General features: G+C 37.0%; 1 protein-coding gene across 3 annotated transcripts in view; it reads left to right on the top strand.

The window, feature by feature from the left end:
* LOC124164071 (transmembrane protein 245) overlaps nucleotides 1-15,706 on the top strand; it is a 74,371-nt gene that overhangs the window by 40,290 nt on the left and 18,375 nt on the right. For 2 of the 3 annotated variants that reach the window (XM_046541241.1, XM_046541240.1), the window contains exons 12-16: nucleotides 1,405-1,589; nucleotides 3,638-3,670; nucleotides 12,926-13,026; nucleotides 14,482-14,612; nucleotides 14,865-15,039. In XM_046541241.1, coding sequence (XP_046397197.1) covers nucleotides 1,405-1,589; nucleotides 3,638-3,670; nucleotides 12,926-13,026; nucleotides 14,482-14,612; nucleotides 14,865-15,039 — 625 coding nt within the window. The remainder of the gene's footprint in view (nucleotides 1-1,404; nucleotides 1,590-3,637; nucleotides 3,671-12,925; nucleotides 13,027-14,481; nucleotides 14,613-14,864; nucleotides 15,040-15,706) is intronic. The other variant, XM_046541242.1, reaches the window with a different exon arrangement.

Raw genomic sequence — 15,706 nt, 5'->3', positions numbered from 1 at the left:
AGGCTCACACCACACCATCGGGGCAGCGAATTGCATGCCTCGGCGTTTTCCTTTCAACCACCCGGTTAAGGTTGTAGTACAGGTTATGCAGGCAATATGAGGTGCAAAATTTTTATCTTGATCGCCAAGAGGGCAATCAAAATAAGTTTTATACGCCTTCTTAACCAAATCAGTGATTGGTTTTCTTTGGGTTTTTGGAGTGAATTTCCCACACACAAAACAAAAGTTGTCGGGGTGGTTTACATAGCAACGGGATTTACCAGTTGCCATTTTTCTTAGTGTAAGCTTTATACACAAAAATTTCCACTATCTTTCACACGAAACACTCACTGAGGATCTCTTTCACTCCGCTGAATTACCAAACCAACCATTTACTGACGATTTTTAGATCTTCCAGCTTTGCTCGGCAAATAAAAACAATTAACAGCAAACAATTAAACATTAAAACAGAAGACCAGAAAAAAGCGAAATACTAAATACGGTAAATAAAAAAAAACTCAAAAATGGTACGTGCTAGAACATTTTGAAAGGCATATTCGGATTCTACACACCAAATTACATACAGATTGATGTATCACATCCCAGATGCAAAATAGCTGTTGACTAGTGTAATCAGCACTTCCCTCTTATCATTCCGCCTTAGGATACAGCTTCCATCCTCAGAGAAGGCCTCCACCACCTCACCTTTCTTTAATTTCTGGGAAATCAATGCATAAGGATTGTAATCCTGTCTCGTCACAGTGTTCCCGTCACGGAAGTCTTCCGACTCAGGAGAAATCTGGAAGTGGCTTTACTATTAAAGTGATTGTCCATGTAAATGGAGTAACCGCAATCAAAATTGTGTTCTGTCAATTTTTTTACCACTTCCTCAGAATGTCCTGCTTCAGATGCTTCTGAGTTGGAAGACCCTTGGTATATGAGGACTTGAGTGCCAAAGCCTTTGCTTCTGTCAGCAGATACATACATCATTATCCCATTCCTGTGGTGCTTTCCCTTCATGTATTGACCAAATTCCTTCCTACCTTCCCATGGAACCATAGACTCATCTAAACTGAAGTCACATGGACATGGTCCCAGCATCACATCTTGTGGGGTCACTTGGTTAAAATTAAATGAATATTGATTTTTGAAAATAAATTGGACAAGTCTCATGGAGGATTGCCTTTAAAATATATTGAGCACAGTAATATAAAAGAAAGCATCTCCCCAAATGTGCCTTGTCTTAATTTTTTGCTCCTTAACTTTTTTTTTCATTTAGAATCTCAGCTTTTTGGTGTGATATTTCATCAGCCATCACAGATAATAAACTATTTGTTACATTATATATAGATGCCCATTTACTTTCTTTCACTACATGTGTGATGGATTTTTGTGATGTTACATTGGAACCTCACTGCATTTCAGGGATAACAAACTTCAGTGCATGGTCTCAGTTTGCTCAAGACAACTTAGAAACAGTTGTATCACTGACAAACTCAATATGGATACTGCTGAAAGGGAACGTTTCACTCATTTTTACAATCATCACCACACTCCTGTCGATTGTATTTGGTGGAGGGTCTGCTGTCTTTGGGTTCTTCATCAGTACGGTGAGTGAAATCCATATCCACCATATGATACATGTATTCATTAAAGTAGAGGAACCCACTTTGATGAGATTTTTTAAAATAAAATTTTTCAGGCTATGTGAAGTAGACCCTGGTTGAAATTAGACATTTTTCATTTTGGAAAGTATGTAATCCAAGCAGAAATTAATAGTCTCCTGTATGCTTTTTACTGCATAGAAATTGATTTCTTTACCTATTTGAATGATTGAGCCTAGCAGACTCAGGTGTATTGCTTTTTGTTAAGTAGACATTACCATATAATCTCTTGTAAGAGAAACACCCAGAAGATTTTTCCCAGAAATTGTATCAGAAAATGGAGGTGCGTCTCTTACATGAATTTCTTATCTGCCTGCCACGGATGCAAGTTCCTGGGAGGACTGAGTGGCCTTGGTTTTCAGCATGAGTCATTAGGAGATCTTTCATTCTATGAGTCAGTCATCTAAAGACCAAAAACAAGTGGGAGTCAGGGGAGTTTCTTCTTAAGGGACTTCTTGCGATGGGAGAAAGAAAAATCCCGCAAACATATTTTTACTTAAGCGTCAATGCTCAAAATGAGGGTGCATCTCTTCCACTGGTGCATCTCTTGCTCAGGTTTATACAGCAGTTGTTTTTTGTGGATTGCTTGTATCTTCATTCACATGATGACTGTCTTGTCATACTTTTCCACCCTGAATCACTATTGGAGGGAGTAATGATGTAGAAGGGGAGGTATCATCACACAACTAGCAAGAGTGGAAGAAAGCCTAATCGATGACAGGAGTTGGGAGTTTCTGAGGCCATTTGGTCAGAGAGATGGTGCATAGATAGATAGGGGAGATTTAGGAGAGTGCCCAATGATGTGTTTGATAATCTATGGCTAGATCTCTTGAACTTGAGTAGATACTTTCACTTTATTTACTACAATTGAGAAAAAGTGCTTGATGAATAGGGTTTCAACTCGTGTAGAAAACTTTTATGCATGAATCCTCTTAACTTTATTGATAATTTCCCCTTGAAGGTGATTGCTTTGATATTGCCTTGGTTATTGTAAGGAAGACAGTGTCACTCTACCATAGGTGTCTTCATTGCTCCCTTTTTCATTTTTTTGTTTATATTTTCTTGAGTCTCAATAAAATCATGATTTAAGGATATTATTGATGTTTTTATCTGGGGTAACCCCAGTTCATGAACTTAAGTTAAATACATATGGATTAGCTAAACCTCTCTATTGGAAATTGTATGCTGATAAATACACAGACTTAACCCAAAGGACTGATGAAAATGTGTCATTCTAGATTTCATAGAATAACATAGCCTCTCAACTTGCTTTGAGTATCTTATTCACACATATTTCTTTTTGAGCAGCTGAATGATGATAAACAAATACAATGTTACAAAGCAAAAGTTGAGTTGGAGTAGACTCCAATTGAAAGTTTTGGTATTGTTTAATTCTGAAATTAAAAACCTGAAATTTAGCTTGCTTTATTATACCCTTGTTGTGTTAAATTATTGAAGGATCTCTTAATTTTATTTATCTACGATGAGCCTATTCAAAGTTCACATTACATTTTGGCCTAGAGCTTCAGTGCAGAGACTTGAAGATAATGATTGAGATGATTTAATCTACTGTTTAGTGCAGTGTTCTGGATCTGAGTAGAATTAGAGGAATCGCTTGTTTCATAGCCCAAAAATTTTCAGAGCTATTATCTGTGAAGAACACTTGTATTGTCTTCTATTATTCTTCATTTGTGTATGTTTCTTACATTCATATTCTGACTTTTTTGGCATAAGTTAAAGGACATTTATTGCCTTTCTTTGGTACAGTTTAATAATTTTATTTGTGTTACTTTGATTGTTTAAATTTATGATTCTTTTCTGCCAAAAGTTATTTCCTTTTTTTATGCCATAATTTTTGGTTTTGACTTTTTCCTAGCTTAAATTTTCAGTATGTTTCAGAAAACTGATAGATCTTTAATAATTTCTCACCTTTATTTCCATGGGCATTGGGTTTTTCCTCTGACATTTAATATGGCGCATCCTTCGAAATGCAGGGGTTTGTAGTCTATGAAATATTGCTGAGGGAGGTTGGTCCCCTATCTTTTTCAAGCTTCTTCCATCCTATGTTTGTCCAGTTGAATGTCTTGGCATCATCTCATTCAACCAGACTAAAGCTTTATCTCCTATTCCATGTTTGAGTCAGTGACATAAAACCTCTATTAATACACCAATTACTCCCCCTTAGTTGTAGGTGGTGAGCGACTGAAGTAAATAAAATATTAAGTGCACTAAATTACTTTTTCCCATGTCTCCAGTACAGTTTTTATGTACTTATCAGTCCACTATCAGTCCACTCAGTTTGTACTTAACAATTGCTCTGCACTTTGTTCTATATGCAAATTTCACCTAACGGATGTTTTTTTGCCTCGCAGATGATTGGTGATTGTTATTCTTCATCCAATTAAATGTGTTTCTAACTCTGCCATGACCAAGTCGATTAGGTGTTGGTAAATCTTCTTTTTTTTTGGAATCAGCCTTTTTATTTGAATCCATCCTCACCAGGGCAGATATTGTCACGCTTTGGATTCTGATCATCTTCTCTGTTTAAAGTATACCGGGACTAGCCGCGGTGATAACTTTTACGGGAGTCACCCGCAATGCACAATCGTGAGAAAGTTCCACAGAGAAAAAATCATTCGCCTTGACCGGGATTCGAACCCGGGTCCCCCGATTTCCGGTCGAGTGCTTTAGCCAGTTAAGCTACCGAGGCGTCATTCTTCCCTGTGGATATTTTCGGACACTACATCTTGTCCGGTAGTGTCCGAAAATATCCACAGGGAAGAATGACGCCTCGGTAGCTTAACTGGCTAAAGCACTCAACCGGAAATCGGGGGATCCGGGTTTGAATCCCGGTCAAGGCGAATGATCTTCTCTGTCTTGAATTTGTGGTCAGGTGCCAAGTGAATGGTTGCTGTGATGAAGTGGCTTCTTGGCAGCCTGTGAAAATGGATTGGCTGCCATGAAAACAAAGGCCAATTTCTCTGCGGTGACCAATCACATGGCAACTTATCTGAAGGCAATTGAAAATTGCAATTTGACACTTTTTCTGCAGTTACGACGATGTCCGAGTTGAATATTGAAAAATCGGCTGTAAAAAACTTGACATGGTGGAGAACCATGGAAGAATTAATACTGATACACCCATGCCTCACTTAGTGCGTTTTCGATGAGCGCAATTTTGATATAGTGCAAATTCATTCCTCGGGGAAACTTCCAAACACTGCTTTGCTTAATCAAATAACCTTAACAAGCTCTTGATAAACTGCAAACTTGTGCTACGTATACCCGAAATTACTCTCTTTTTATGCATATTACAGGCGGTCCCCGACTTTCGTACACAATGCGTTCCCGAAAACTTGTACGAAAGTCGAATTGTACGAAAGTCGAACCATTGACTTCCATACTAATTAGGGGTTACGTTCCAAAAGAGCGGAATTTACGTACTAAAACCTTTTTTTTCTCGGAATTCATTTCAATTGACTTAATTTTAATAATATATTAATAAAACTCCTCAAATCATCTAATTTATTTCGAAAATACGCAGAAAATGCAAATATAAGTTTAAAAAACAAGAACTCCGTTGGCTATCGAGTGAAACTTCCTCTTGGCGTTTTAGTTGACATTCCACTTATTACGTCCACTATAAATAAAAGGACATATCAAGTAGCATAAAAAAAATGTATTCGTTGAACCCGCACTCTGGATACCGTCTAATTTTTACACCAAAATTCGACATTTGGCAGGTGACATTCGTAATCGCGTATATTCCGCATGTTATTCAAAAAAGACAAAATACAAACGGAATTCGGGTGATATTTCGTGCAATATCGTTGCTGAAGGTTTACATGAATTAAACAGCACTCAAACGAAAAAACACAATTAAAAAGAAGGTCTTACTAGTTTTATTGAAAGCTATTCGATGATGTCTAGTCAACTTCTTTTGAAAAATATCTTCAATGAAGGCTTTCCTCTTCTCTTGATAAAGGAGCCTATAGCAGGCAGTCTCTCTCCCAAATAAATCACCTAAATCAGAGTCAATTACCAACAATTTCCTTCATTATATACGTTCATATTGTTCGCATATACTGCCGATACTGCAATTTGAAACAATTGAATGTTGGGATGCGCAATAAACATGGCGGGAATTTTAAAAAAATTACGGACCAGCGTCCGAAAGTCCGAATTTAGCGTACGAAAGTCGGGTAAAAGGTGTCAATTTTGAATGTACGAAAGTGCGAATTGTACGAAAGTCGAGTGTACGAAAGTCGAGGACCGCCTGTAATAGTATTTCTTGTCTCAAATCTTATTCTTTGTTTATATGTTCGTCGAAATCCATTGCCGCACTATGGCTAAAAGCATCACTCGTCATGCGGTCTGAGTAGCTGACCTATGGAAGTAATTTATCTTGTATCCTTTTCTGAATGATATTACATAGTTAATTTAGATCATTAATTGAGTTTGGAGCTAGGGGAAACGAGTTTTTTTTTTTAACAATATGATTTGAGATTTATTTTTTGCCGAATTGACTTCCACATAAAGGATCCATCTTAAAGCCTTCAAGGTCATAGGTATTCACAAGGGAGAAGGGAGAAACAAGGTGGCCAAGTTGGGTATGAATAGCATCAACACGTAAAATGGTCTGAGAGAGATTCTCAAACACATTGGCTTCTTTCTCTTCCAGCAGTCGTACGCCCTCTGCATCTCAGGAATACAGTCAGCAGTTGTTCAGCAGTAGATGGTGATTTTAATGGAGCCATACGGAGTTAAAACCAATTGAAAAATGGCAAAAAATAGGAATGTGGATAGAAAAATAAAGAAGTTATCAAGAAAAAGCATAAACCTTGAAGAGACATTGAAAGTGATCTATTGCTTCGAAAACAAGAGTGCGTAAAAGGGGTATTGCATGTAAGTTTAAGCTGTGCGAAAAATCCAGAAATCGAGAAATCATTCGCATTTCGCACAATAGGGTAGTTTCCTTCATCAAAGAAAACGAAATGCATTGATTGCGATTCCTTACCCACCATTAGTGTATTCATAATATACAAATTATTTGGTTTTAGAAATCCCAGTTTAGGCGAATGGCAACGGTCAATTTTAACCTCATTTGAAAAGGGCCAGATTGGCACCCATGCGATTCCGCTCCACGTGAAGTCATAGGGACCTAGTTTCTACACGAGAGGATAGGAGTTTTACATCTTCTGAGATTACCAATGCATGCATGAAACACAGAGCTCAGGGAAACATGTCTTAATAATCACTTATTGAAACTGGCTAAGGTCGGAAAGTTTCCTTCGTTTGATAGGGGAATAATAATCCTTATTTAAGTCAAGCGCTACCTGCTAGCGGGATACTCAGCTACCTGCTAGATGCCTGCGTCGTATCAGCGCTCAAGCCTTGCCCCAAGGTCACCTCACACGCCGGCAGCTGGAACCAGAAATACGTCACACGGACTTTTCCCATCATTCCTACTTAGCCGTCGCGTTTTCGCACGCTTGAAATTTTTCACTTTTTGTTTAATCCCGAAAAATAGATATCGTCATTCGAAAATCTTAGAGGGTGAAATGCGCATTCCAGGGGTAATAATCTTTCAATTTAGCCAATGAAAAAATAACAGGAAACCACCCTATTTGTTCATTGCGGGTGACTCCGTAAAAAGTTATCACCGTGGCGAGTCCTGGTATACTTAAATAAGTTTAAGCTCACGATGTCGACAGTCCTCACTATTTTTCTGAACAGAGACGAAGTTAAAAAGTCAGTGACATCAGCCACACCAACTGCAGCCAAGCGGTCTACATGCACGCAAAGAGCACTGCTCAACATGAGGGGGAAAATCCCTGGGGCTCAACCCCTGTGGTTGCTTGGTTGAGGAGTTGTATTCCTGAATGTTCCTCTAGTCTTGATGATGACTCAAACATGACTCGATTGCCACATTGGTATTATGCGACCTCACTTGAGTCCCTTTCCTTGCTCAGACTCTACTCAACAGTTGATTGGTTGACTCCTAATTCATGCGTAGTCATCGAGTTCCAAGATGTTTGATGCTGTCGTGTCACATTTTTTAAATGAAATACATATGTCTCATAAAAAATAATTCCACTTGTGATATTGCACTCCTGTAATGATAGTTCTTGATGAGAGGGTGTCCATGAGTGACAAAGATCTTCTACCACAGTTCTCCAAAAAATCTTGGATGTGCAGTTAAATTTTTTAAATCTGAGCATTTTTTGAGAGATTTATTATGAAATATTTAGAGTAATTTGGTTACGTTCAGGGTGAAATCTTCAAAATAATTCATGAATTCTTTTCATATGCAAGTTGGTAAATGAATTATTTTGAAAATTTTACCACTCTCTCAAATAAATAAATAAATAAATCTCTCAAAAAATGCTCAGGTTTAAAAAATTTAACTGCACATCTAAGATTTTCTGGAGAACTGTGGTTCAAAAATTTTCAAATGAATTTTATAGAAAAAAGTAAACAAATACTTTCACTCATATAAGATTACATAAAGATTTATTTTCAGCAGTGCACCTTTCAGGTGACTTATTCCAAAGTCATCCATACCCAGTTGAATATGTTGCATGATCATCTCTTTCTCTCCTTTACCTGATGTTTTATGTTTTAAGGTTAAGTACCATATTTATTTTTGATTTGCCCATGACATTTTTATGTTGAAAAAATTGAGAATAATTGCATAGTTTCTCAGCCTTGAGACATATTTAAACTTTTTAGCTTGGAAAAATTGACTTGAATGGGGAAGAGGGTGGATCATGGGGATGCTTGAAAGAGGTACTCTGTGTAGATCACAGCTCTCAAACTGATGCATATTTATAAAAAATATAATATAATATGTATACATTTTTGGGAAATTTTTCTATGATCCATAATCTATAAAAATATTGATATTTGTGAATGTCAATAACTTCTATTAATGTCATGTTGCCAAACGGGGCTGTGCCAGGCCAGTGCTGGTTACCGGGAAGCATAGTTTCGTGTGCAAGACGTGGCAATGCGGCATTCGTTCACTACGGCATACTTTTTTAATGCCCATATTTAATCTATAATCCATAAAAATCATGCATTTTTGGATCATAGAAAAATTGCAGATAAATTATGAAGTGTTTCCATCAATTTTTTTTTCTTTCAGGATAACTGTAGGACAAGATAGTGCTTAAACATTTTAGTTTTTTTGCAACAAAATATGCGTTCTAAAAATGTGCAAAAGCCATTTTATTAATCTACGTAAATGTTTGCAACGTATTGTGGAAGATGTAGTTGTAGACATAGTAGTTTTCCCTAGGTTGAGTTACAAAGTTCATGAAGTTGACAAAACGGCTAGTTTTATGGTGGGCCGAGTCATTTATTGCACTTGTGTGTCTATATTTTTGAATTTTTAATAAAACAAAATAATAAATCAGAATTGAGAAAAAATTTCCTTTAAAATGACGTATTATTCTTTATTATGGCATGCTCTGCAGTCCAGATATAAATTTGCAAAGTACAGCGACACATCATTTTGATGCCAACAGTAATCCACTCCGGTTAGCGACTGTGGAAAATGTGCGATATCACCAGCCTTGATGATTGAGAGCAGGTGACCCTCTGAAATGTCAGAAATCATTGAGACTGTCACCCAGTTTAAATCCCAAGAAGCCTTTTTGCAAACCAGGAAAGCATCCAAAACTTCCTCTTTCTATTTTGTTGAGTTCAGTGTCTTAAACATAGATTTGATCAATTCTTATATCCATTAATCCAACAGAGTTCAGTTTAATTGTCTGATCCTTATTTCATCTGTAGTCTTGATTCGAATTTGTATGAAAATTTTATGTCCTACAATGCAAACTCCTTGTGGCAAAGATAAAGAAGCTGACCCAGTCTCCTGAATAAATGAAATGCATTCATCTGTGGTTCACATGCATAGTTCGTGGTAAACTCCACCCTCACCAATTCTATTAACCTGTTGGTTGAAACAGTGTGTAAGATTTAGTCATGCAAATTTAGAGGGAATTAAAAGTTATGTATAATCTAAAGGCCACATCATTTACCTATAATTTTTTTCAATGAACCCATTTAGCAGTCACATGTGTAGGAAAAAATAATATGAATTTCCGAAAATCTCTGACAAGGTAGTGTCACCACCAGGTAGTGTTAAAAATTTTTGAAGTGATAGAAAGTGAAATCGTGAAAGATAATTTGATTTTGTTTTAGTGTCCAATTGGCCTTAGTTTTCGAGATACTATCTATAAGCATAATAGATCAAGTACAAATACAAGTCGTAAATCATGTTACCCGTGTTACAGAAAAACTGCAATGTATGCAGTGGCAGTATAGCTCCTTGCACTCTCTTCCTTGACAAATAGCTACAAAAGAAGAGTCTCTTCAAATGTAAAAGGGATTATACAAGAGATGTGCGAATAGTATCTGCGAATACTCGAATACTAGAAAGTATTCGATATTCAAGACTTCAAATAATTATGCTGAAGGTACGATCTCGAACACCTCGAATACTTTGAATTTCACGTCATACACTGTCGCACGCACGTCGTTGGTAGTTGACTCGGAAAAATGTAGAGAACTCTAGTTGCTTAGTGCATGCTGTGCCGTTTTAGGCAAGTTGACGAACTACATCAAATTCGCGGATTAGAGCGGTGAAAAGAGTTAGACGTGGGGAACTGAAAATGATCGGGTGCAAAAATCCAAAAATCCCCGGTTTCCCCCACCAGGAGAACCTCAGTGCCGTGGGATAGTAACTACGTAGCACAATTCCCAAAATCCGCTACCCCCTCCATCCATCAGCCCTCGGCCCCTCCTCCAACGCCTTCCTCCTCTCCGAATCATACAAAAGGCCTCAGCTCACGCAGGCTTTGTATTAAGAAGATTCAATAGATTCAAAAGAAAATATCAAGTTACTGGAGAATAATAGAATCCTGCTTCACCTTTCCCTCTTTCTCCCCCACTGACCTTTTTCTGCCTACCTGCTTCGAAGTTCCCCATTTCTGGAGGTCAACTGCTGCATGAGTCATCTATTAGCCCAAAAGGTGTCTAACAATTACTTTCGGCAATTGATATTACACCTTTATTGGATTGAAATATTAGTAATATGCACGTAATTTAAAAAATAATAAGACCAAACACGACGTATTTCTGACTTTATTTAAGCATTTTATGCAAGAAAATAAATCTCGGAAAGACAAAGAAATACGACGGAGACTTAGCATTCTGGCGAAATTCGATGTTCTCGCAGCTGAGCTTCTCGGAAGTTAATGTGGTATTTTTTTCCGAAAACATATTTCAAGTTACAATTTATGAGTTACGGTATAAATCTCTATTGTCACAGTCACAGACGAAGGGATATTTTCTCAAGATATTTGGTTTCTCCCTGCTAACAATTCGAATTCATCTTCTTATCTCGTGAGAACTTCCAAAGATGAACTGAAAATAATTGAAGAAGAAGAAAATCCGGTGGAGAAGCACGTGTAGTTTGCAAAACGCCTCTGATTGTCCGCTAGCACTTGACAGTAGGAGTGGCGGTAAAGTGAGCTACCTGTTGAAAATAAGAAGTTGGATGAAGCCGAGTATCAGATGGGCGTGCCGCTGAAATGGAGTTTGGTAGATAAGAATGTATACATTGGACAGAAATCCATCGTAGCAATGTAAATGCCGAGACGGCATGAAATAATTTTTTCGCGTAGTGTTGTGTCCCCCTTAGGATATAGGAGAGAGATGTTAGTTGAATCAACTATATGCCCAAATTGTTTCCATAAAATTTAAATAATTCATTAATCAGCTAAATTCCTGTTTGAATCCTTAAAAGGAAATCACAATTACTCACCAAAATCCTGAGTTTCCTGCTGCATAGGCAACCGAGTCAAACATTCCCGCATTCATCGTTTTTTTTGTCCATCCCCTTGAAAAAGGATAGATTGAGGTTCTACTGTATACCTTTATCTTTATACGTTCATCAAGATAAATAGAAGAAGAAACGTATGTTTAATATGCTTTGCGCAATTCTAGTATTCGAGGTCTTCGAAATTTGAGGTATTCGAATGTTCGATCAATGATTTAATGGTCGAGTTCGATATTCGAGTTCGAGAAATCTGCTATTCGACCCATCTCTAGATTATACATACATATTTCCATTACATATAATGCCGTATTGGGGTGGAAATAATTCCCATAAACTGCCACAGGAGGCCATTCTGGTGGAGTGTTTTATGTTTATTCCTCTGACGAGTGGTGTCAAATTTTACAGCCATTTGAGAACACCTTTTGAATCACCTATAATGCTGTATTGTTGTATCATGGGTTGCATAATTGTAGAATTTTTACTTGTACTGTCTATCAATAATATTTTCAAAACTAAGGCATATTGGACACATGAGAAAAAATTAGTACATAGTATCTGTAAATATTTTATGTTCTATCAAACTGTGAAGTTTGAATGAGATCTGGTGGTGCCACTGTCGCTCCATTCCCATCAGCATAAACTCCATTTGCTGCAAATAAATATTCATCTTAAGCCGAATTCAAACCCAATTCTCTATGTAGATTTCTGATTTACTGGTTGAATCCCTGTCAAGTAAAATGCTTTTATTTTTTGCTGGGAATTTATTGCTATGGTTTTCATATCTTTGACCAATCATGGTGAAAACATACAAAATTTTCTCTATAAGCTGTGATTGGAGCTTATTTGCTCATATTGCTTGTATATTTCATGTGGATACATTGTTCTCTTTGGCTGTGTAGTAGTAGACTTTCATGGGTACTTCACGAGTAAATATGGTTCTGATAGAGTTTTTTGTAGCTAGTCTAAGTGGTTATTAACTCCATGGCTGATGTTGCATAGACTTATCGAAATAGTGCTCTTTAACTTCCTACATAATGCTATTAGGATTCAATTTTGCTTCAATAATGAATTAAGGTTTTTTTTGAAGACTTGTGATCTTGATAATATTCTTAAAGATTTAAGACTTGGTTTTTCTTGTAAAGATACATATGTACTTAAAAAAAACAGTGTACTTAGTACGAATTTGTGCACAGTGGTATACTTTTTGTGATTTATTTAAGTCAGTAATGTATATTTGCCTTGGCTGTTCCACTATATTTTTGGATTTAATTATTTTTCCATGTTAACTTGTTATTGAATGCTCTTGGAAGTATCTCATGTAATTAGATGATGTGCCTGAAAATAATACAGTTTTTCTTGTACAAAGGTGGTTAGTTTTAGTTTTTTATTCTCAGTATTGCCTACTCAAAGTAAATCTTGCATTTGTATCTTCTAGATTGTTTTCCTCACTGCCCTGTTCTACTTACTCAACTCCAGTGGCAAGCAGTACAAACCCGTGGAGTTAATTTCGACCATTAGCCCGACCAATGGACCGAAGTATGTTGCATATTTTCATAAAATCATTAATTTATGAGTGAAAATAATAGTATTCATAGAATGTAAAATATAAAATAATGAATGCTTCTATCTCATGCCTTGAAGAGCCCAGCAAAGCACCTCTCAAACCCTCCATCTTTCACTCAGCTGGTGGTGGAATTGAATCTACAGGGTAGAGAAAAATTGTGTCATGAAATTTTAACCCTGGATAGCTTATGCTAGCAGGATACAAAATTATTAATGGTGTTTTGGTCGAAAAGGCACCATTTTAAACTACAGAAACTTTGTGCCAAGGGGTCTGATTGGCCTCTAGTTTGCCCAGTTGCTCTGGATAAAGGCAAAGGCAGTCAAAACATTTGAAGTGTGTAATGAATTTTCCAGAGCATCCAGTGGCAACAGGGCATACTCGCGGTCAATCGGAGCGGTAGGCTCAAAGTTTCTGTGGTTGGAAAATGGGTTGTTTTCTAGCTAAACATCATTAGTAATTTTGCCATTAGCACTCCTCTCGAGTCCATAGTCAACTGCCAAGTATGTAGTGAATTGATGGATGGATTTTTCTTCCTCATAGGAAAATGCACTAAAATCGCTGGCGCATTAATTGCTTATGCTTGGTTTCGCTAATTGTAGGACCCTCCATCGTTACATCGAAATGGAAGGCACCAAAATTTGGGCAATTTGATGTATGGAGGTTCACTATAGAGAGGTTTTAGTGATAGGCACCATTTTTTCACATCCTTTGGGAATGAAAGGCACTACTGTCTTTTAAACCATTATATTTATGCATATAAATAAACATGCATGCATTAGTATTTAATTATAACACAAAGGGAGCGCTATCGCATGATTTTTACCATGATTCAAGAGAAAATGATGTGACCTCTCTTAACAGTCACTAAAAATGATTGGGATAGTTGGATACCTTTTTTCTTATTTACTGTGAGATATGCTCTCATATGGAACAAAAATGGCCTTAACTAATGATTATTGTGAAAATTACAGCATATTAAAGGCGTAAAAAAAGAAAAATTAGCGTGAAACATTTATTGCTAAAAATGTCATTCCATGTATGTAATTTCGGCTGCACTAATGGTCTCTAGTTGTCTCGGTACAATTTTTGGAGGTAGTTAGGCTGTCTCGGGGGTGTCTCCTTGGTATGATAAGTGGATGTTTTATGAGATAAAGAGGTTCATTACAAAGAATTTTGCCGATAAATTTAAATATAAATCTGACGGGACCGTTAGGGGTGGTATGAAGTATGGAGGTTCATGATGTAAAGGGGTTCACTACATAGAGGTTTTATTGTATTTTAATTGTAAAAAGATAGTTTTTCCCTTCATAATTTTATTTGTACCATTCGTACCTTAAATAACTGGACTAGTAATAAATTTACAGGCATGCTTTTTCTTTGGTGTGTAAATTCACTTGTCTCACATAAATTACTCTTCCATGTTATAGGATTGGGAATGCTTTTGAGTCGGCCATAAATGGCGTTTTTGAGGCCTCATTCAAAATGGCTGCATTTTATGGCCTCTGGACATGGTTCATCCACAATTTATTCAACATGCAAATTGTATATATTCCCACAGGTATGTATTTTCCATGTTTTTATACCTCTTATAAATATTTGGCTCAGTTTTCACATAATTAGGGGGAAAAAACATTTGGAATTAATTTCTAGGATATCTTATGTGTTTTAATTGTGAACCGGGAAATTGTAGTAATTTGAATAATCTTCTAGCTGGTACAACGACCAAGTTGATTCAGTTGACTTGGGCACTTTTCAGCTTAGATACATAATGAACATTTCTTTCAACTGCTCCTAATTTTCATCACCACAGTGTTGGCAGCAGTGCTTGCTGTTGTTCCATTCCTCGGTGTCTACTGGGCCAGCATTCCTGCGGTCATCGACCTTTGGTTGGCGCAGGGCAAGGGCATCCAAGCGATCCTCATTTTTCTTGCAATGCTCTTGCCGTGTTCTGTGGTTGACACCGCCATCTATAAGGAGATGAAGAGGTATGATCTATTTAAGTCACATGTAATTTCTTTTGATTCGACATAATCCTTATCTGTTATGGAATTAAGATTTGTTTCAAGGCATCATTAAAAATGCCTGGTGCATTGTTCTTACGTCCGCAAATCCCACAATGGGCATGTTAGTGCACTAGTGAGCTTATTAATTTATGATTATACTGTAAAGTGTAGGTCTATTGAATCTCTATATTTGATGAGCCTTTTCATGTAGTATTACAGCAGATCCCGATTATCCAGCTGCCGTTTATCCGTGTTTATTTTATTTTATTTTATTTATTTAAGTAAATTTCACATACAGCCGTGACGCCAATTTACAGTGAAACTTTTAACAATGACATACATAAATTAGACACAATACAATAACAATATAAAAACAAACAAAGAATTAACCAGTAGGGAAGTATAACATTCAATTAGCAGACATATGGGTCAAAGCTTGTGCGGTGAATTTTTTGCGTGACAGGTAAAAAGGATCTACGGAAGGAGGGAGCGAATTTAGAAGGGAGGAGAGGCGATATAAAGGTGAGCGCTTGGTCAGGGAGATTCTGGGAATAGGAAGGTGGAGTAGGGAGAGCGAGCGGGTGGAACGAGTCGGTATTCTAAAATTCAACTGAGAGAGGAGTTCAGGGCAGTCTAAAGTCGAGTTCAA

Source organism: Ischnura elegans, chromosome 8 (assembly GCF_921293095.1).
Source record: "Ischnura elegans chromosome 8, ioIscEleg1.1, whole genome shotgun sequence".
NCBI lineage: Eukaryota > Metazoa > Arthropoda > Insecta > Odonata > Coenagrionidae > Ischnura > Ischnura elegans.
This window is presented reverse-complemented; position numbering and strand designations above follow the sequence as displayed.